The sequence below is a fragment of the Anomalospiza imberbis genome, chromosome 7, assembly GCF_031753505.1.
Source record: "Anomalospiza imberbis isolate Cuckoo-Finch-1a 21T00152 chromosome 7, ASM3175350v1, whole genome shotgun sequence".
NCBI classification, from domain to species: domain Eukaryota; kingdom Metazoa; phylum Chordata; class Aves; order Passeriformes; family Viduidae; genus Anomalospiza; species Anomalospiza imberbis.
This window is the reverse complement of record NC_089687.1, coordinates 9834563-9856656: the sequence shown is the minus strand read 5'-3', so window position 1 is coordinate 9856656 and position 22094 is coordinate 9834563. Positions and strand designations below refer to the sequence as shown.

Below are 22094 nucleotides of genomic sequence, written 5' to 3'. Positions count from 1 at the left end.
CTACAGTGGAGAGATCAGCTTGTCCCTGGGCTGAGCTTTTTCCATCATTATCCTGAGTCAGCTGAGGGCCATTTCCTTCTTTTCTCATTTGGCCAGGTGGGAAGGTGGCTGCAACACAAAATAGCTTCTTGTGATCCATTTCTGGTTTAACAGTCTGCTGTAAAACACTACCTCTTAAAAACCCTGTAGATTTTACCCTGCCAGGGTACTACCTAAATTGGGCAGAGAAAGCCTCAGCCCTGAGCTCACACAGTGAGTGTTTCCCTCAAGCTCCCCTTCTCTCCCTCTGCCCAACAGGCTCACAGGTCTGGCAGCAGTCAGTAGCCTCAACTTTGGACACATACCTTGTCATTGAGGACCTGTCCCCAGGCTGCCAGTACCAGTTCCGAGTGAGTGCCAGCAACCCCTGGGGGATCAGCTTGCCCAGCGACCCATCCGAGTTCGTGAGGCTCCCGGAGTACGGTGAGTGGGCGCTGCAGGGAGGGACTGATGCAGACAGGAATCCACCTGTGCTCTGTATGGTTTGTTTTGATGGGTCCTGATAAAAGCAGGGATCCTGGACCAACGAAGGATGTAAGAAAAAGCCTGGAAGATGCTCAGAGCTAGCTCTTGGCCCCAGAAAGGATTTTCATGTCTTTACCTCCATCCAGGCTCAGAGCCTGCCTCTGCCACAGAGGCTATTGCAGATTCCAAGCAGGTCCCTGATTTCTATCCCAAGACAATTTCTTGTGTTTATCTCTGCCCAGCAGGCTCCATGTCCTGGCTGGTGTTTGTCCTGCCTTTCCAGCAATGTCAGCAACAGCTGCAGCTTCTGCTGTGCAACCCAGCTGGGGGCTGCAATTCCACTTGCTAAATATCCCCCCTTGAGCAATGCAGCTGGAATGGGAATGTTGTGATGGAGGCAATTCCCAAGCACTCCATGCTGCAGGAATTTGGGGCACAGCTCACTCTCAAGTGCTGTGAGCAGAGCCCACTTCTCCCCATGTTTTAGCAGCCCTGGTGTGCAGGTAGGTCTGTGACTGGCTTGGACAGCTGGTGCTGGATGGAGCAAGAGCTCACACAGCATAGCTCTACCCCCTGTCTCTGTGGCCCTTTTCAGCCCAAAACTGCAAGGACAGTTTTGTGTCCCCCTTATCCATACCTTACCCTGGGGAGCTCTGGCATTTAGTGGGCCAACACACTGGAGCTGTGCCTGAGCAGTATAAAACTGGACTCCTAGTGATAATGTTTCCTGTCTTAATAATAAAGCCTCACATAATTTTCAAATTTGCTGTTTAAAGTCCACAGCAAGCTGTCTTTATACCTTCTTGAATGTTCTTTGTTCTCTCAAAGACTCTGCTGCCGATGGTGCCACTATTTCATGGAAGGAAAACTTTGACCTTGCCTATGCAGAGCTGCATGAGATTGGGAGGTAATATTAACCCTGCTTATCACTGCAATAAAACACTCAAACAATGGCTTGAAGCTTTTTCCTTGGTGGGGAGTTCAGGTTACTTCTGTAGTTAGCTTGAAAACTGCTGCTTCTTTCAAAAAGCATTGCATATCAGACACTGATGAAAATACTGACTAAATTCTGTTTTTCAAGATGAGTTCTGATTTGAGAATTCCAGATTGGCAAACTGGTGAGCAATTAGGCAGCCAAATCTCTGGCAGTTGGTATTTTCTCTGTCATCTCTGATTTGAGGTCCTGTTTTGAAGTCCTGACAGTTTTCTGGTTCTGGATAAGCTTAACCTCAAAGACTGAGTTTGCCAAAACCCTTGGGCATGTGACTGACTTATCTTTGCTGATTGGGAGGGCGAGTTGAACAGAGCCTAAATAGGAGCTGCACATGTTGTCAGCCCTTCGTGCTCTCCACAGGTAACAGATAAGGAGCATGCAAATAATTCAGGTTAATGCAATTATTTCTTCAGCTCAGATGTCACAGACAACTCTGGGGCTGAAAGGACAGGAGTCCCTCTGGTTCTGTAGAAAACTGGGATGTATTGCGAAGAGCTCAAGTTCAGCACATGGTTTCACTGGGTTTTACTTTCAGGAATGGTACTATGGTCTGTAGGAGATTCCTAAATGCTTTCCTGATAGATTTTTTCTTAATTTCTTACTGTGTGTCTGAAAAAATGAGACAAAATGGTAGGTCAGTGATTATTTAACATGGGTTTTCTTTTAGTTGTTTGAAAAGGTTTGGTCTCTTTAATAAAGCAGCTGGAGAAGGGAGACCCACAGCTAAAATAAAATGAGATAAAACCTGTAAAAGTGGCAGCAAATTGAACCCAGGGGAGGTTGTTAGAGGATATCAGTATGGCTGCACAAAGCAGAGTGACACCGTTTGCTCTCAGTGTTTGCTAATCCCCAAAGAATCTCTACACCCAGGGTAAGAGACAGAGGGCCTTTGTTGGAAAAGGTTATGAACAACTCGTTAAAACTGATGCCTTGTGAAATATTAATGTCATGAATCAAAAAAAAAAAAACTTTGAAAATCACTCTGTTATTGTATTAAAAAGTAGGCATGATTTATTCATGAAGCCACCTCATTATTTTGTTTTCTTTATAATTTCAGGGGTCGATTCTCCATAGTAAAGAAATGTGTCCACAAAGCCACCCGGAAAGATGTTGCTGTAAAATTCATTAGTAAAAAAATGAAAAAGAAAGAGCAGGCAGCACATGAAGCAGCTTTGTTACAACACTTACAGCATCCTCAGTACATCACAATCCACGATACCTACGAGTCTCCTACTTCTTACATCTTAGTTTTGGAACTGTAAGTACATGGAGCTTGGAATTCAGCATCTGGGTAGGAATCACAGCCCTTTTAAAGTCAAGCATAAAGATCACCCTGTGTTCAGCAGGGAAAAGATTTTATTGATTGAGATGTCAAATGAAATAGCCGTTTTCTGCAGAGTTTCCACTGCCTTTTCTTTACAGGAAGTAAGATTAAGAGGGACAAATAAAACTGCTTTCTACTTGGGTGAAGCCTGGGTAAATTGTGCCACTGAAAAGCATCGGACCTACTTGGGCAGTTTTGTCCACTTTTTACATTTGAGTAAAAGTGTTTCAGCTAGACTGAAGCTTTCATCATTCTAATGCTTTTTGGTGAAAAGACCTGTGTAGCAACCATGCTTGTCCCATAAGAAGAAACAGCAACCAAACTCCAAAATGCTTTGCTAGGGTATATCCAACAAAGTATATTTGGGCTACTTCATTGTTTGTTTGTACAGATAAATAAACTAGGTGGAAAACTTTTATGGGTTAGTTTTCCCACAGAAAATATTACCAGCTGAAAATATCAATGATTTTTTTCCTGCATTATGTAACCAGCTCTATAAATAAATAGATGGATCCAAATAATTAAGAAGTTCTGTTTCCATAGGGATTGTCTCTGTCTATTGAATCCATCCTTAAGCAAAAGAGTTTACTTTAAGACTGTTGCTAAATTTTTCAAGGACTGGAGATAACAATTGAGGATTAATCATTCTACCATTTCCATGGCCTGCAGTATCTTGAGATATCATTAAATACTCATCAGATCTTACATCTTATTTTCCTTCCTTTTTAGGTCACAAAGTTTCTGTTGCAATTTTGTTTTCAGATATTAAGTGTTCCTAGAGATGCCATGTGATGTTTCATGCACAGGGTTTGGTTTGTTTGTAGGATGGATGATGGTCGTCTCTTAGATTATCTGATGAACCATGATGAACTTATGGAGGAAAAGGTGGCGTTCTATATAAGAGACACAATGGAAGCCTTGCAGTACCTCCACAACTGCAGAGTGGCTCACTTGGACATAAAGGTAGGAACAAATGAGAATGATGCTGTTATTCTGTGCCCTGGAACAGAGAGTTCCCAGCTGTACAAACAGGGAGGAGGTGCAGCCTGTACCCCAAGGAGATGATCACTAAATGGACAAGATGTTGATCAGAGAAAGGAGTTACTGACCTGCAGCGCCAGGTCCTTGCCTTCAGACAAGAAATGCACCTTTTCCCTTGATTCACTGGTTTGTTCCTCAGGGCTTTCTGGATTTAATGACGGGGAAGGAGGATGTCAGAGAGACAAGAGTGAGATGTCACTAGCACCTGTCTGAAGGGAAACTATGAATAATTCTATGGAGTATGGTTTGGGCTCACACTGTACCAACTCAGCCACCAACCTTCCAGAGCAGAACTGGCTTGTGCCAGACTGGCAAGGGCAAAGGAAAAGAAAGCAGCACACTACATTGTGCTGGACAGCCTGAGAGGGGAACTGGGTGGGAAATACACCCAGGGAAGGGTTCAGAGGAAGAACAAAGGACAAGTTGCACTGTGGAGAAGAAATTGGGGTGTTCTCTAACGTCACACTCAGGCTAGTACAGCTTGTACCTCCTTTTGTGAGCACACATGGCAGGAGGCACTGTACTGTCCTGGATTTGGCATTGTACTCCTGTCCTCCCCAGCATCCCCATTATCTTGGATGACAGAGAATTAGCCATTGAAGTTGTGATCAAGTGTTTCAATTTTTGTGATCTGCAACATTGATTCTGGTTGCCAGGGATATCAGATAATCTATAACACTTTGTAGACTTAAATGACAATTAAAAATGGGGAAAGAAGGATGAATTTAACTTTCTTATATAGTGGACAATCCAGCTTCAGGGAGATTTATTCTCATCTCTCTAAGCCCAAGGCATGTCAGATAAAGTGATACTTTCATTCTTCTGCTGTGTCTACCCCTAAAAAGAATTCCATTTGTACAGGACCTTATATGAGAATTAGACAAAAAAGGCTAAATCATCTTGGTTTCTTTCTATGCAATTGTTTGTATTTTTTGCTGTGTTTATATGACCTGTCAAAAAGAGGTAAGAAACTGCAATGAATTCTCTGATCATAAACAAAGAAACAAGGTGTAAAGCTATTTATCTGTGACCTATCTGCAGATCCCCTGAATGAGGGATGCTAAATAAAGCACCTTCTGTTGCTAAGTGGGAAGCAGGAGATGCACTGACAGTGACAGCAGATCCTGTGTTGTCCCAGGATCCTGCTCAAGAATGTATTGATTTTGTCAATAGAGACTGGACAAGAGAAGAGCAAGTGGAGAGACTGGAACAGTCATGTAGTTTATATTTTTTCCATGAGGCAGCATTAAAATATGCATGAGGATAAGGGAGAGAAAAAAATATCCAGAAGGGTGCAAGAAGTAAGTTCAGAAATGGTCTCAGAGCCAACCAAGGAAGGATAATCCATGTTAAGTCCCCAGAAGAGTGTGTATAGCAATACTCAGTATCTCTCACTGAGAGAGAGACCTTAAATACTGAGAGCTGCTAAAACAGAGAGAAAAACAATTGGAATTAAATGTAATTTTACTCTGTCTTGGAAAGCATGACTGTGTCCTGGTGTGTGTAGTGTAGGGGAACACTGGCGGCTCCGTGTCAATTGACAGCAACAGTAATGGCACACACAAGTCCCTCCCAGGATAGCGGGTGCAAAATTGAACATTTTCTTCATGAGGAACATTTCTGCTGCAAGTTACACACACTAACTTAGCCAGCTGTCATCAGAACAAATGGAATCTAAATAAACTGATCAGATATGTATGTCTTATTAAAATTTAAAAATCCATCAGTACTCTTAATCTGTAGAGATTAGTTTGGGAAAATAAACTGTAAGTATTTGGGACAAAGTGCAAAATCCCAGTGTGTTGCCCTAGTGTAAAAGAGGATCTTGTCATTGTGACTGCAGCATTGATCTGAATTTAGAGCAAACAGCAGCTGAGCTGGTTCCTTATCATTCACTCTCCTGATCTCTCCCTTGCACATCTAACTAAATGCAAGTTTTAATTAGCTAATATGCCTACATGAATCCTACATATTTTATTTGCCAAAATATAGTTACATTTAAATTTATATCATTGTCTTTTCAACAGCCAGAAAATCTGCTCATTGATTTGAGAATCCCAGTGCCTCGCGTCAAGATCATTGATTTGGAAGATGCAGTCCAGATCACAGGTCATTACCATGTCCACCACCTCCTTGGAAACCCGGAGTTCGCAGCCCCTGAAGTTATCCAAGGCCTTCCTGTCTCCCTAAGCACGGATATCTGGAGCATTGGGGTCCTCACCTACGTCATGTTAAGTGGTGTCTCTCCATTCCTGGATGAAAGCAAAGAGGAGACTTGTATCAATGTGTGTAGAGTGGATTTCAGCTTCCCACACGAGTACTTCTCTGATGTGAGCCACGCCGCCAGGGATTTCATCAACGTTATCCTCCAGGAAGACTTCAGGAGAAGGCCGACGGCGGCCACTTGTTTACAGCATCCGTGGCTGCAGCCGCACAATGGCAGCTATTCCAAGATCCCACTGGATACCTCCCGCTTGGCGTCCTTCATCGAGCGCCGCAGGCACCAGTACGACGTGCACCCGGTCCCCAGCGTCAAGAGCTTCCTGTTGAGCAGGATGAACCCGGGCACGTAGTGCCTCCGTCCACGGGATATTACGCTGCTGGTCCTGAGCCGTGGGCCGGGAGCGCCACCAGGAGCACGCAGATCCTCTGTACATATCCCATGTTCGACGTTTGCATTTCACCAACTGCAGGGTGGGAATCACTGCAGACGTGGCAATGGGACCAAGGCAAAGGGCGTGACAGCACTGGGGACATGCTGCCTCTTTCGGGGCACGTGGTACTGCCACATCCACTGCCAAAAAAGGACTGCAGGAAGCAAACACCAACTGGGAATGAGAGCCAGAATTGCAGTTGCCTTAATCTTTGTGAGGCAGCCTTATAAGAAATCCTCTTGATCTTGCTGAACTGAATTCAAAATGTACAAAAGACATTGTAGTAGGATAGTGGGGGGGGAGTGAGACCAGGCTGACCTTAGCATGTACTGCAGAACTGGACCGGTCAGATTTTGCTGAAATCATTGCAAGCCTGCTCCAGGTTATCAGCCAGATTTCTCATGCCCCATATGCCCAGGTCTGCCATGATTTCAGTGGGGACTTTGCCTGCATAGGACATGCAAGACCAGGCTCCAGTCACTGCTGGATCAGCTCCCATGGTGGCATGGCTGAGGTACATTGGTGTTGCATGGTAGTGCTCAGACCAAAATCCTCCATTAAGCCCCTCCTTGGGCTTTCTGCTGTGTTAAGTCAACGTGCAGCACCTTTCAGAGCTAAGATTAAGGCAATGAATTCATTGGAGCATACAGCTGGTTCTGATTAAGCACAATGGGACTATGATGGGTTTTTTAAAAGCATTTTATACACGTTGTACAGAAATCTTTTGCAAAACCTGTGCATTGAGAAAAGGCAGAGTCCAATTTTTGCAGTATCTGTAAACTAGATGATCATGGTGATGAAGACAATTTTTTCTATCACAGGTTTTCAGTATACATATATTGTATCATAGATATAAATATATATAAATATAAAGGATCCTGTTCCATTTCTAGCTTCAGAATTGCTTGGCCCAAAGTCCATCTAAGCCTTTCAGAGTGCAGTAGGAGTGGTGAGTTCATTCTTGTGCTTACAGCTTGAAAATCGTTTTCAGTGTTTAAAGCATGTCATTTGTTTCATTTCCAATCTTGTAAATATCTCTCAGCCACCATTAGCACCTCATAACCAAAGCATTCATGAGGATATTCTTATGTCCAAAGCCTAATTTGTAATAAAAAATAATATTCACAATTAAATAATTTCTCTCTTGCAAGCCAAGTTGCAACATCATCATATTGATGTTACAGTGACAGAGCCAGCCTAAAGTATAACCAACATAGGGAGTCTGCAGTGACAAATCAGCAGTTTGTAGGTTGGCCAAATCTTCCTTTCCAGAAGTGGGACTGGAAGGGGGAAGCCATCTGGGGCTTCCCCATCCTATTCCCACACCACAAAACTCTACAGCCTTGTAGGGTTACAGTCAAAGAGATTTTTTTCCCCTGGCATGTGGGGACTACTCTCTGTGCTGAGTAGCATTTGTGTGTCTGTAATGGGAAATGGCAGTTGTTACCAAAGGTGTTCCTAAGGAAAAGGGCTTAATCTGACCACGTGTGCTCATACAGACTCTCTTGTAAGGGAGAGAGTTCAAATCTCGTTTACCATCTGAGTAACTGCACTGTGAGCCTGCAGGAGCAAGCACTGTCTCTGCCAGTGGGTGGTGGAGATACCCTGCAAGTACTGTTAAATTCTCAGGGCTCTGATAGCCCTTTTTTGATCCACCTCCAAGCTCCCTTTCACAGCAGGGAGGAGACCTGGCCCTCCTCTTTGTGCTTGTTCTGTCACTACACCAGAGTGGTCAGTATTTTGTTAGTGGAGAAAAGGCACAGCAAAAACCCTCAGCACTCAACACTTAGTGTGCAACAAAGAAGAGCCCTTGAGATGGGGAAGCCACAGGCAGAAGGGTGAGCTCAGGTGCCTCAGCAGAGTCAGAAGCAGTTCTGTGAGAGATCTAATACAGGGAGGGAGTGTGGAAAGGTTTGAAAGACACAAGTGTTCACAGAAGGTTAAGCTTTTTGAAAATCATCTAGGACCTATCTCAGTTCCTCTCTAGAGCAGCAGCTGATTTTCTAAGCAATCCAGCAGCGCCTCTTAGATAAAGACCGGACTCTCAACCTGAGCAACAGTGCAAAGTATGCAATTTCTTAGCAACTGAATACAGACAGCAGTTAAGGGGAGTTTCTAATTACCACCAGCCTCAGGTACTTTCTCACTACAGGCCTGTCTGTAATTTTTCCTATTTGTCAAAGCTGGCTCTGTGCTGTGATTGTGCTGCCCTTAAAAAATGTTTGTGGAAGTGTGGTCTGTAAAACCCACAGCTTTTATTAGGCCCATGGGTACAGTTTAAGCCTCAGGCTTTCTGCTTGGCATTAATACAAACAAATTCTCGTGTATCACATGAAATTTGGAGTTATTTAGCATTTTGTTTTCCTACATCCTGCATTCATATGTCAAACTACAACAGCAGACACTTTGAATGCACAGGGGGGAAAAGCTGGACTGTTTAAGGTAATATTTAAGCCTCTCGTTCCTATCAAATAACAGAAAAAAAACCCCAAAAGGCTGAAAGAGAGATGATATATGATTAGGTATTGGTGCTCAGATTCAAAAAAGACTCTTTATTGAGAGAGCTGGAAGTGCTGAACTCTGAATATGTTGAATGTTCCGGGGTTACTTTCTTTTGTGGTTTTGTTTTTCCATATTCATGTTAGAACACCTCTTCCTGGACACTATTCTTCTTACAGCCCATTCAGGAATACTTGAACCAGTTAAACCTCCATAAAACATTTGTGATTACCAACCATTCTAGCGTTTGCCTGAATAATACCAACTTTACATGCAATATTGCCATATGATAAATGCACAGGAAGTATCCTGAGTTTGCTCTTTCAAAGTCTTTTTCAGCCAACCTGTGGTGCCTCTGCAGATACAACAGGTCCTTTAACTGTGTTGCAAACTATAACTCCATTTTAAAGAGATTTCAGAAGCTGAGTAAGTAGGCCTGGAGTGCAGCCGCTGGGTGAGAAGCACCACAGCCAACCCCCTGTGTGGCATTCTCCAATGACTGGATTTTTTTTGTGCATGGAATATTGTGTGTAACAAACATAGTTTCTCAGTGAAGCTTCCCAGAGAATATCTGACCCCAAGGGGAAGATTTCCACCTGCAGCTGTGTACCACTCAGGGTGTTCCCAAGATAGCTTGAAAGTGTGGTGGTAGCTGCACTCTTTAGCTTCTCCAGCAGCTTCCAACCGTCCAGGATGACCAACAGGAATACTGACAACAGTGCACCACAAGCTCTGTGTGGAGTGGCACTGTGCACACAGCCACTGCCGTCAGACAATTCCACAGTGCTCTTACCCTGCTCTGACATCAAAGTGTGGCTCACACTGTCCCCAGGTGCTGGGTGACAGGAGGGCAGCAGCAAAGGTGCTGGCGACACAGAGCCCAGAGGATGCGGTGACATGGGGGGCTCCTTATTTAAGGTGGCTTCATTTAACGAATGTGCAATGAGAAATTAACTCACCTCTCTCTCTGCTCCACTTGGAGCAGCCAGGCCAGGGCAGGAGTTCTGCTGGCCAGTGTAAACTGTCAGCCCCCATCAGGTGTTGCTGCCCTGGGGGAGGCCCCACCTACCACCAGGCTGCCAAGCCCCCTGTGCATGGTACTATTGGGGTGACACACAGCCAGTCCAGGGTGGTAGACTACAGTATTTTAAAGCAATCCAGGCTTTAAAATTTATAATATGTCTCTCTCTTCTCAGTGATATCAACAAGTTTCATTTAGTCTTACTGCCCTTGCTTTTTAAAAAACTATGGATTGGGTTTTCTCAGTAACATGTATCTTTTTGCTTCTAGGTTAATGCTGAGACAAAGTGTGTGCCCTCAACTGACCCTGGGGCTGTGGCTTCAGAGTTCGTTAGCATTTCTGACAATGCTATTAGGCCTGTGTCACAAATACTGTGCATAAAGGCTGGATGCAGAGCCACACATTATAACCTGACTATATATACCTCTATTTTAATGCCCTTGCAATGAGGGGACTGTGTCAAGTAACCTAGGATAATATAAATTTCAGAGACAGATGTAAAGGCTTCTCTGTGCACAAAGAAGTCTAGCAGAAAATTTACATGCACAGGGGCTCACCACCTTTTTTTTGTTCTTGTTTCTCTCACAGCAGAGGTGAATTCTCCTCTAACACAGGGCTTGGGTTTATTTTTGAGCTCATTCACTCATGTCCCATCAGAAAATGGTGCTTTCCCAAGGAAACAAAATCAAATCCCATTTTACTAGGCTGACTGCACACTGCCATCAAGTGATGTACTCTCGTTCTGGGATCTGTATAGTGCTGAGTGTTTCCATAGCGTCAGGATGCTGAATGTTTGCTGTAACTGTAGTCTTTATTATGGAGCTAGTGAAAAACCAACATCTTCTCTACTCAAGCCATATTTCACCTTCATGTCCAACTTCTGATGCTGGTGCTTTTACTTCTCTTTCTACCAAACTGTTCAACACTGCTCTGGCACTGAGGTCAATTTGCTGATATCTTTTAGAAAGCAAATGCAATAGCAAGTGCAAAAAAAAATCAATCTCAGACTTATTCACCGAGATAAGAGCAAACAGTTGGAACGTATTGATGCTTTTCAATCCTAGCAACAATCCACTGAAGGAGGAAAAAAGAAACAGTATTGCTAATAGCTCAGCATTTTCAAGGTGCAAAGTAATTCCACAGCCTTAATTATTTCAGTGTATTGCTGGTCTGCCTTAAATGTATCTTCAGTTTTATTGCGGATTTCATTTTGTATGCACACAATGTTGGTTTGTAAAGGCAGGTTTGTAAATATTTCCTTTGTAAGTCTAATCACTCATGTGTACTGTTGTGAGGTGACTACTTGCTGTCCCATGTTGTTGTTACTATACTGCAGTATATATGATCATCTACAGATGTAGCTTCGACCTGTACATCTCCTGTCCTTGCATTCCCATAAATAGAGTATACTAAAGACTCCGTTTCTGGGTTTTTTTGATTAAATAAAATTATTCAGAGAAGACCGGGTCAGTCGTATTTCACACACGTGGCATCTTTCCGAGTGAGGCCCTGGAGACTCGGGGTTGGCTGAGGGCTTTATTCAGCTGATGTTTTCCGGGGGGATCGCTCAGGGAACCAGCCCAAGGGACTGTCACCCTGGCTGCATCCACCCTTTGGGAATCACCCGAGGAGCCGACGCGGCGAGAAACCCTCGGGTCACATCAAATCCTCTGCACCAGCGGCTTCTGCTTCCCGGGGGAACGGGGTGACGAGAGAACTGGGAACCGTGGAGGGGAGAGCGGGCCTCAGGGAGCGGGGCTGGGCGGCGCAGGGGGCTGCCGCCTCGGGGCGGGGGTGCGGACGAGCCGCACGCACCCCGGGACGGCGCAGCTGGGCTCCGCGGCGCCGGGAGGGGAGGAGGGACCCCGAGTCCCCGTGTGTCACACGCTGTCCCCGCCCCGCGCCCCGCCCGCTCGGCATCATCGCCGTGCGCCGGGCCCGGCCATGGCGGCGGGGCCTGCGGGGGCCGTGGCGGCGGCGCTGAGCGGGACGGGCGCGCTGCGCTTCGGGCACTTCGTGCTGAAGAGCGGCCGCTCCTCCCCCGTGTACATCGACCTGCGCGGCCTCGTGTCCCACCCGCGCCTCCTCCGGCAGGTGCGGGCCGGGGAGCCCCGGGCCCCGCGTGTGTCCCTGCCCTGGGCGGGGCGGCGGGTCCCTCACGGCCCGGGGGGAGCGGGGCCGGCAGCGCTGCCGCGGCGCCCCAGGGCCGGACCCGGCAGGGTCGGCTCTCGGGTCGTGTCGGGCACAGAGGTTTTTATTGATTTAGTCACGTTCGCTCCAGCCTGGCTCTTATTGGTTTTCCTTTCCAGGTTGCGGGACTCCTTTTCCAGGCGGCCCAAGATGCGGGTGTGCAGTACGACTGTGTGTGCGGCGTTCCGTACACGGCGCTGCCGCTGGCCACCATCATCTGCTCGGAAAATCAGGTTCCCATGCTTATACGGAGGAAGGAGGGGAAAGACTACGGTAAAGCCTTCAGATCAAGAGTTTGCAATTTAACTTGTTTGGGAAATGACTTTATGGTCATTTTTTGTGGTTCTTTTGTAAGGCACAGCATCTCCGTTCCGGTTTAAGGTTACCATTGGAATTTAAGAAGCGGGCCCTTTCCCCCCTAAAGCAAACTTCCCACAGCATTCCAGCCTAATCAGCCTCTCTCTAAAGGTTGCTGTTAACCTCTAGTCCTGCTGTAGGAGATTTGGAGACTCTTGAAGGGTGTTTTCTGTTTCTTTGGTTTTGTTTGTGAGAGTTTGTTTCTTTTCCTTAGCAATGTCTTTTATTTTCCTTGTTACCCTTGCTATGGTTCTGGGTTAGTGGCCTCATTCAGAAACGAGGATTTATAACTCAGATTCTCCAGCATGCTGAGACCAGAGCCACCTTTTGCTCTCAAACAGAGCTTTATGCCTATTGACACCAAAAGGAACCTTTCTAGTTTCTTCTTCATTTATCTCTCAACCCCCTTTTTCTTTCATTATCCTGTGGTCCTGTAATCAGTGAGCCAGGTGAGCAGCAGTCCCTTCTCTACTCAATGAACCATTTATTTAATTGTGATAAAGGATGTGGGAGAGCATCCCATATGTTATATGACAGGAGAAGCATTAACCTGCCATATAACTGGATTTCTACACATCCTCTTCCAACAGTGTGTAATTAGAAAGTACACTTGTCAAAACTAAATGTTACTCCTGTGTCAGGCAGTGGGACAGCCATGGAAACATTTGCTTCTTGTGAAGCACAAGCCAGTTGTGACAGCGATTAACTGCTCCTGGGAAAGCCAGGCATCCCTTTGTCCTTGCCCCCTAGGAGGCCTTTCATGGATGTGTGCCTGTTGTTAGTTAGGAAAAAGGCACTTGAGGCTTTACTCCTTCTAATTGTTCTAACAGGCATATTAAGCACACGGTGCTGCCTGTGGAAAACGTGCTGAAGAGTGCCAGCAAATTGGCTGCCTTAAAGATGTTTTAAATAACAATAGAGTAATTTTGTAAGTCTGAGCGCTTTCAAGTCATGACAGTACTAAACTTAGGAAGCCATGTTATTCAAACATTTGAATTTGTGCTGTTAACAGTGTGTCGGTTTTGTTATGGAACATAACTTCTGGAAACATAAAGTAGTATTTTATCAGCTTGGAGAAGTAACAGTCTTTATGAACTGAATTACAGATCAGTGAGTGAGCTGTGGTAAGAACTGTGATAAGTGGTATCATCTAATAAAGTTTTCATTCTGTTAAGGTTTTCTTGGGTTGTCCAACCTTTGTTAATTTGGTGGAGTGTTTGCTTTTTACTTTTCAGGAACTAAGCGGATGGTAGAAGGCACCATTAATCCAGGAGAGACATGCCTGATCATTGAGGATGTGGTAACAAGTGGATCCAGTGTACTGGAAACTGCAGAAGCTCTTCAGAAGGAAGGATTAAAAGTCACAGATGCCATAGTGCTGTTGGACAGGGAGCAGGGTGGGAAGGCCAGGCTAGAGGAACATGGAATTCGCCTGCACTCTGTGTGCACCTTGTCTGGGGTGCTGGAGATTCTCCAGCAGCAGGGAGAAGTGGCTGCTGAGATGGTTGAAAAGGTGAAGAAATTCATTGAGGGAAATGTGTTTGAGGCAGTGGCTCAGAATGGTGCTGCTCCTGTGAAGAGACTCTGCAAGGAGCTGAGCTTCAGCGCTCGTGCCCAGCTGCCAGGGGTGCATCCTATTGCAGCCAGGCTTCTCATGCTCATGGAAAAGAAGCAAACAAACTTGTGCCTTTCTGCTGATGTCACCAGCCCCAAGGAGCTGCTGCAGCTAGCTGCCACCCTGGGCCCCAGCATCTGCATCCTGAAGACTCATATAGACATCCTGAATGATTTCACCCAAGAGGTAGTAAAGGAGTTGAGAGCACTCGCAGATCAACATGAATTCTTGATTTTTGAAGACAGGAAATTTGCAGATATTGGAAACACAGTCAAACACCAGTATGAAGGTGATTATCATCAACCTGGATTTACTGTAACTGCCTCTGGTGTGTGTAACTGCAGTACTGGCACAGGCTGCCAGGAGAGAGCATGGAATCTCCAGCCGTGGGAAATACTCAAGGGGATAAGACCCTGAGCAATTTGACCTAGCATTGAAGTTAACCCTGTTGAGAGGGCATGGCCTCCTGAGGTCCCTTCCAGCCTAAACCTTTTTATGACTCTGTGGTTGTGCTCAGTAAGTACTTCTGAGTTGTGTGCCATTAGAAACTGCTGTTATTGTACCACATGTGTGCCCAGCATGGCTTTCTTTTGATACTCCATCTGCAGTTATAGAACTGCTGTTCTCTTTGCCTGATCCTTAATGTCCAGTGTGATCTGTGTGCTGTCTGGGAAGATAGCACCTGTGACAGCAGATATCTCGGCTACCATAAATGTCTCAGTAAATACTAAAGGTGACACACTAACAAGTCTTCTTGAAAAGTAAACTGAGAGATTACACTTTGTGGTTTGGCAGCTGTCAGAGCTGTCTGATGAGACTGAACTTGTGACTGACAAGCTTCAGCAGTACAACTGTCTTATAAATCTGTGAGTAATAAGGTGTGCAGCTGTTTTTGTCTAACTTGTGCTTCCTGTTTAACACATTTCTGATGGCTCCTTGCCTGTGTGCTCGTGCCCGTGTTCTCAGGTGGCGTGTTCAGAATCGCGTCCTGGGCGGACATCGTCAATGCCCACGTGGTTCCAGGCTCTGGAGTTGTGAAAGGTCTGAAGGAAGTGGGTCTTCCTCTCCAGCGTGGCTGTCTCCTGGTTGCAGAGATGAGTTCCCAAGGGTCCCTTGCAACGAGTGAATACACAAAAGCTGCAGTAAGTGGACAGTCTTGTGTCGGGTTAAAAGCTTGTAAAGTGTGACAGGGAGGTTTTATGTGTTACTAATATTTGCACTTCCAAAAGTCCCTCCAGCTCTAACTATTACAGGTGTTTGTTTTTTCCTTGGAGACGCAGGAGTATGACTGTGTGGTGTTTAAAGGTTGCAGCTGTAGGCCAGTGATGTGAGGTGGTCACAGTTCACACTTGGAATTCTAGTACACATCACGTTTTCTATTAGCACTTTCCCCTTTTTTTTATTTCTTTCTTTAAGCAGTGCATTTCTAATTAGTTTAAATCCATTTGCAGTGTTATTTACAACATAGAAAGAAACACAATATTCACTCTTCTGCCAGAGGGAAGGAGTGACTTTATATTGAGAAAGGAAGAGGTGTTTCATACCTCTGCCTCACACAGCTTAAAGTGTCAGAGGGTGGATGAGAAACAGATTGCTACGTCAGCTGAGTTTTAAGTATATAATTTGTAATTGTTCACTGACCTTTTTCAGGTACAGATGGCTGAAGAAAACTCAGATTTCGTTTTTGGGTTCATATGTGGATCTAGAGTTAGTAATAAACCAGAATTTCTTCACTTAACCCCAGGAGTTCAGCTGCAAACTGGAGGTAACTTTTTCTGAAATATTTTTAGTCTGTTGGTAAGTACAGAAGTGATCTAGTCTCCAGTGAAAAAGTGGCTTCTGAAGAGGATCTGGATGCTGATTCTCAGCTGGGAAGAGTCTGTTTCCCACTACGGGCTGTCTCCCATATTTCTGGTTATACAGATCCCTTTCTTGGGAACTCTGGAAGGCAGTGAGCAGGCTATACGACCTTTTTACCTGTTTTGAGGTCTGTGCATACCATAAAACGCATTCCTGAAAACATGTAAAATGTCTTCAGATAGGTCTTAGATTAGATGTAAAGCTATTCAGTAGCAGTAAAAAATAAATAACAAATAGAGAAGTCCAGCTGAAACACTTGGTGATATAGATGCAGCATCAGTGAATGGAAAGTCTTCTGCTGACTGAAGAGGTTATCATTGAAGCAGATAGGGGAGATATGTTTCTCTGCTTAATTTAATTTTTATGAGACCTAAACTGAAATCACAAGCTTTTACATTAATGTTTGGGGTTTTTGCCTGCTTTAAAATAAGCTTAAGAAGCTTATTTTATGGTGCTTCTTTGAGTAACTGTTTCATCTATAATGATTGGTAAACCATGAAAAAGGAGAGTGCTGGCTGTCAAATTTGATCTGTGTTTTTTGGTTGGCAATGCAATTGCTAGTTCTGTTTGTGGATTGTTTGGATGAGAGCTGGGACGGGGGACCTGTTTTGTGTTCCAGCACCTCTCTGAAGGTTTTTAATACATAGAGTTTTGTACAAACTAAAACAAAATGGTGTCTGTATTTCAGGTGATAACCTTGGACAGAAGTACCTAAGCCCCAAGGAAGTTATTGGTGAAAAAGGCTCAGATATCATTATTGTGGGACGTGGCATCCTGGCAGTTTCAGACCGTCTCCAAGAAGCAGAGAAGTACAGGAAGGCAGCGTGGGAGAGCTACGTGAGCAGGCTTGGTGCTCCTGCAGAAGACTGAAAAGCACACACTGTCCTACCAGTAAGCAAAGCTGATGGAGCTGCAGCCCTCATATGGGATCCAGTTAAATACATGGACACTTCAGCCTGTAGAAAATTGCCCTTTTGGAGAAAAATCTATTACAAAGTTGTTTTAATTGTACACACAGAGGTCAAATTGTACTTGCCATTGTTGTTTTTTTGATATTTGAATGTAAGAAAGCAGAACTTCATGCCAATTTTTTAGCCTTAGTAGGCTTTCATGTTTGAAAAATATTGCACAAAACACTCCAAGGGTATTTTTTTGGCTGTTGTTGCCTTCGTCTCTTTTCCCCACCCTCAATTTTTTCCTGACTGTGGAAATGGTATTTTGTTATGTTCTTAATAAACCTCACCTGCACACTTCCTGTGCTGCCCCCACCTTCACAGGTTTATTCAGCTTTCCTGTTTCCAAGGAGCAAGTGCAGGTTTTAATGCCACACTCTGAAATTGAATTATGTGGTGTTTAATAAATACTTTTTTGCTACCATTTTCCCTTTTCACTGGCTCTATACGTCTTTGTTCTGTGGCATAAGTATAATAAAAAGTCACTCTGGTGTGTCTTGTGACTGCAGGAGTTGCTCATGATTCTGTTTACAGAATTTGTCAGAGCAGTTAGTTGTGTGCTTAATTACAGTGGTGCTGTTGATTCCTCTAATATGAAATAAAATACATACTTTATTAGACTTCTTGTGACAATAGCTGGAATACTTGCAGGCTTTACTTTCCACGTACATCGTAAATAAGAAGAAATAGAAATATCTTGCATGATTGGTTTTGGTTATAAAGTATGGAGTAACCTTAAGCATATCTAGCATGCATGTGGTGTAAATAGCAATGACAATTTTATTGATCAAGAAGTCAAAGACCAGTGGTGATGCAGTTCTGAACTTTTGCTGTTCTAGAGCACACAGAAAGCTGGGTCCTTTTGTTAATACACTTAGTCTGGACTAGGAACAACTGTATTTAGTGAGGTTTTTGCCATTAGTGCCAGATCTTTGAAAATAGAAGATTGGAGGAGGCTTTTTTTAATTGGTTTAACTTGCGCAGGATGTCTAAGACCAAGGGACACAGGTTGGGATCTGAGGGCTTTGCTTTATGCCTCATGATTTAGTGACACAGTGCTCTTTCATGATTCAGCTACTTGTGGGACTTAAGATGTTGTGGAGAGAATGTTAGAACATTGTGTGTGTTATTTTCCTTGGGGCTACCAGTTGCTTCAAGAGGATTAAGTATCATAATTCACACCTGGAGAATTCCACCCTGTGGAAGATGGAACTTGTTGATTATGAGGTATCCTGTTCAGACACCCTGCAACGGTCAGTGGGATGCGATATTTCACATCAACTTCTAAGCAGTTCCAGTCCTTCAAAGTGAACAGAGGATTTGTTTGCTGTCTCTGTATCTCATGGCCTTGAGGCTTGTAGCAGAAACAAGACTTTCTCACTTAGACCTTTTTGCAGAAAATGGCCTTTTCCACCAGAGGGAGCTGAGACTCTATTTTTAGGGAGCCTTGACGCTCTGCCGTTTTTACAGCTTCCAAAAATTTCCAATTCTAGATGATCCTCAGAATGAAAATCTGTCTGGTTTTTAACAAGCTACACCCTTGCTGTTGGGTGTATTTAAAACATTTAAATGTCATTCGAACATTTAAAGCAGTATTCTAAAGCTCATTTAAAACAATTATTTATCAGAAAGCTGCCTCGGGCTGAAGCTCAGCACAGTGTGTTGTGGGCTCACTGTTACAGCACAAGCAGAATTTCATGAGTTCAGTATTTTCCACTAACTGCTGAATCGTGTTTAAGCATGTGGCTGACAGCCGTGGAGCCAAATCCCTGAGCAGGCTCTTTGGAGAGCGAGTTTATTAGGCCTCTAGCTTAAAAAATAGCAGCTGGATTTGGAAAGATGAATGTGATCTAATATCCCATCACTTTTAAAGGGCATGTGCAACTCACTTTCTTTACAAAGCAAGTTCTGAGGAACGGATCAGTTGGGAAATTTCATTTCACAGTCCTTCTTTGTGCCCTCCAGAAAGAGCTGTGTTCTGGCACTTCGTGTGACACCACTGCTGCAAACATTTCAATTAGTAAAACAAAAACGTGTTACCTCCTCTATGCATTCTTCTGTCAGAATGATTATAGTAAACAAGTGTGTGCACTTCCTTTGAGGCACCTGAAAGTGATTAAAAATCCATTTCAAATTAAGAACAAATGTTAATTTCCTTGCTTGCTCCTGCTGCTTGCATTCATCACACAGTCTCTACTGTTGGTCCCAACTGTTCCTAACATGGGAACTAGGTCACAATTTACAAAACTCATTTGCATCATAATATATGAATCTGAAACTCTTGCAGTTCATTCTGTGATCTGATTGAGCCTGTGGTAGAGGCATAAGGTTATATTTAAATTTCTCAATTTAATGTTAACTGGCAGTAGGCATTTATATTAAATTGTGATCCTTACCCATTCTGGAGTATGGTTTATAACAAAATGAAAGGAAATCACTCTTTTCATAGTGAAATAAGATTGTGATCAAGTGTTGCCAGTGCTTGCAGCAGAAAGCTGCACAACTTGCTGCTATTTCTGAGCAGCAATTCCTGAGAACTCTGAGACCAGCACAAGCTCAAACCACTAAGGAATTGTTACATAGCCGTTGATATTTGTGTGTAAAGTCCACTCTGTGTCTCGGAGGTTGTGGGTATTTGTGTCAAGAGAACCCAGCCAGGACACTTAAATCAGTATAACTGCATAAGTACGGTACATTACTCAGACTTAAAATGCTTGCAAAATCTTGATAAACTCACTTCTGAATTAAAACTAGCCAAGTTAAACAAGCATCATCCTTAAAAGTATTATTTGTATGTCACACTATCAACATTGCTTTATTATTGGTTAACTGACAGATCATGTTATAGTTTCCATAGCCTAGTCTATGAAAATTTATTTGAAACATAATGCCAGAAAAATAACTTAATCACTTCCCTTTATGTGGAAAGCCTGTTGCTGTGGATTTTTTTAGTAAGAGACACAAACATTGCATTTAGAGAGTAGCACCAAAGGAATGTGAAACACCCAGAGGAAGTTTGTTTCCAGATCTGACTTTTGGAGGTCACTGTCTCAGGGAATGGCCTGTTTTGGAAGGCTTGTGACTGGGCTGTGGGCTAGACACAGTGGATAGTTTGTTTGTTTGGTTGGTTTGTTTGTTTGTAATCATGCTGGTGGATCTTGGTCAGCCTGTACCACAGTGACAAGTACAGCTTTGAATGCTGAAAGAAATTAAAACTCAGCCTGGTGCCTGCTCCAGCTTCACTTTTCCTCCAACTCCTTTGGCAGGCATTTTCATGCTGGGAGAGGTGACCCTGCCTGTGTGTCTGGGTTGGCTTTGTCCTCAGTCTCAGTTCTCTGTTCCTACATGATCCATGTGGCCTCTGAGCATTTTCTCATAAGCTGATGTGAGCCACAGTCCGGCTGTGAACGTGCAGGGCTGTAGGTGGAGGCCGGCCAGGACAAAGGGCAGGGGGAAGCCTGAGCAAGGCTGTAACTGTGCATAAGGTGGTGGTATGTCATAAGCTGTGTAAATTGAAATACAGACTTGATGCTAGTATTGATTGCAGCTGCTGTGGAAATCCCTGTTTGCTTTCTGGTAGTAATTTGTAGTATCTTGTAGAGTAGATCTACTAGTTTTGCCAACTGTAACTATACTTGCCTTGACAGTAGTAAACTGTAATGAATAAGATAAAATAGGTAATAAATCCTCTTTGTGCATGACAAAGTAAGACATACTACAAACAGCTGCAATCTTTGCATACTCACAAGCCAAGTAATCCTTCTGGGTTGTGGCATTAATTGGTGTCAGAAGGGTGGATATGTGGTAAACAGGTCATGGATGCTTGGGAGAAGGCGGTAGAAAAGCAGTGAAAATGGCAAAATGCTTGTAGAAAACGCCTCTATGGGACAGGCATAAGGTGTCAAAGAATTGGTTGAATTTGGAAAGGCAGCAAACTGAGTTTCAGAGGTGACAGGACACTCAAATGCAAAGCAGAGATTAGCAAGGGGCCCTTCATCGGCCTTCTCACAGAGGTGTCAGCTATAGGTGCTTTGTTTAGCACTGCTAGGCAGGAACTGGAAGCTTTGCAGCAAGCTAAGGATGCAGAATTGTGAGTAGTTGCCTTTGAATCCCATGGCTTTGTTGCAAACCAGTTAGTTAAAAACTACCCTCAGACATCTGGATGTACGGCACCTACAGCAAAAGCCTGCATGCCCGGTCTCAGAGCAGGATCACTGAAAAGATAAATACTGAAAATGGAAAATGAGGAGGAGGCTTTGATTCTGGCAGCCAGTCTTCCTCCCCCTCTTCATTGCCCAAGCTTTGTCCAGATAACACAGCCTCCTTGTACCCTGACATTAAAACTTCCAGGGGGCTCCTCCTGGCTCCTGCTGGAGAGGAAGGCCCCCCCTGACCCCCAAAGTCACAATGACTTCTAGGAATTTTCATGCTGAGCAGCTAAAGCAGTTGTCAATGCAGCACAGCAAAAAGCCTCCTGAGGACTGGGTGGGATGGGTGGTACCAGCTGGGGGCTGGAGCAGTGATCCTTCATCAGGCTGAGGCTGGACAGATATTCCTGACAGGAAGAGTATTTCTCCTAAACACTGATGCAGAGGCCAGAGTGAAAATCTCCCTGTTATCATCCATAATAAATACTTCTAGAAAAATGCTGGGAGTGTGGGGCTGTCTCCCTCCCCCTCCCTCTAGTACTCCTGATGGATTCTCTGGCTGGACAATGAGACTGACTGCTCGGGATTTCCTTAAGGAACAGAGGCAACACCCTGGGACATGATGGTTGTGCCAGCAACAGGGAAACTAAAATTCTTGCAAAATACAGCATCCAGAGAGACCAGAAAAACCTGACCTTAATGTTATGGCATGAAAGGTGGCACTGAAACACCATAGTGGCCTGGAAGGACTGGAAAATTGACAGTCCTTATGGGCAGGCAACAAGGACAGGGAAGCACTCCCAAAGGGAAGGTCAGGTCAGGGTCATCCAGAGGCTTAAGGGAGCTCAGAGTAGTAAGAATAAGGCACAAAATGCTTGAAATGCAATAGATCTGACACAAAGTGACCCCCTGCAAACAGGAACGTGATCTGGAA

General features: G+C 44.3%; 2 protein-coding genes and 1 long non-coding RNA gene across 13 annotated transcripts in view; 2 read left to right on the top strand and 1 right to left on the bottom strand.

Annotated features, from left to right (window-relative positions):
- Window positions 1-11497, top strand: part of KALRN (kalirin RhoGEF kinase) — a 475447-nt gene extending 463950 nt beyond the window's left edge. For all 11 annotated transcript variants that reach the window (XM_068195349.1, XM_068195340.1, XM_068195344.1 and 8 more), the window contains 5 exons: window positions 298-462; window positions 1333-1411; window positions 2556-2756; window positions 3647-3785; window positions 5891-11497. In XM_068195349.1, coding sequence (XP_068051450.1) covers window positions 298-462; window positions 1333-1411; window positions 2556-2756; window positions 3647-3785; window positions 5891-6436 — 1130 coding nt within the window. In that variant the 3' untranslated portion in view covers window positions 6437-11497. The remainder of the gene's footprint in view (window positions 1-297; window positions 463-1332; window positions 1412-2555; window positions 2757-3646; window positions 3786-5890) is intronic.
- Window positions 11498-11962: 465 nt separating this feature from the next.
- Window positions 11963-17751, top strand: UMPS (uridine monophosphate synthetase). Its single transcript, XM_068195338.1, has 6 exons — window positions 11963-12131; window positions 12347-12500; window positions 13820-14488; window positions 15166-15341; window positions 15850-15964; window positions 16748-17751. Exons 1-6 carry the CDS (start codon window positions 11982-11984, stop codon window positions 16927-16929), a joined length of 1446 nt encoding a protein of 481 aa, XP_068051439.1. The 5' UTR covers window positions 11963-11981; the 3' UTR covers window positions 16930-17751.
- On the bottom strand, window positions 14334-19231 carry LOC137476907 (uncharacterized). Its single transcript, XR_011000685.1, has 2 exons — window positions 19053-19231; window positions 14334-15311 (listed from the first exon to the last, which is right to left on the bottom strand). It is a non-coding gene; the product is annotated as an uncharacterized lncRNA (long non-coding RNA).
- Between the last annotated feature and the right edge of the window lie 2863 nt (window positions 19232-22094).

Excerpts from the sequence above, each read along its gene's own strand:
- UMPS (XM_068195338.1), top strand. The coding sequence starts at position 11,982 with ATGGCGGCGGGGCCTGCGGGGGCCGTGGCGGCGGCGCTGAGCGGGACG. Across the intron at positions 14,489-15,165 it reads AGTCAAACACCAGTATGAAG|GTGGCGTGTTCAGAATCGCG; the intron begins GTGATTATCATC and ends CCGTGTTCTCAG. Across the intron at positions 15,342-15,849 it reads GTGAATACACAAAAGCTGCA|GTACAGATGGCTGAAGAAAA; the intron begins GTAAGTGGACAG and ends GACCTTTTTCAG.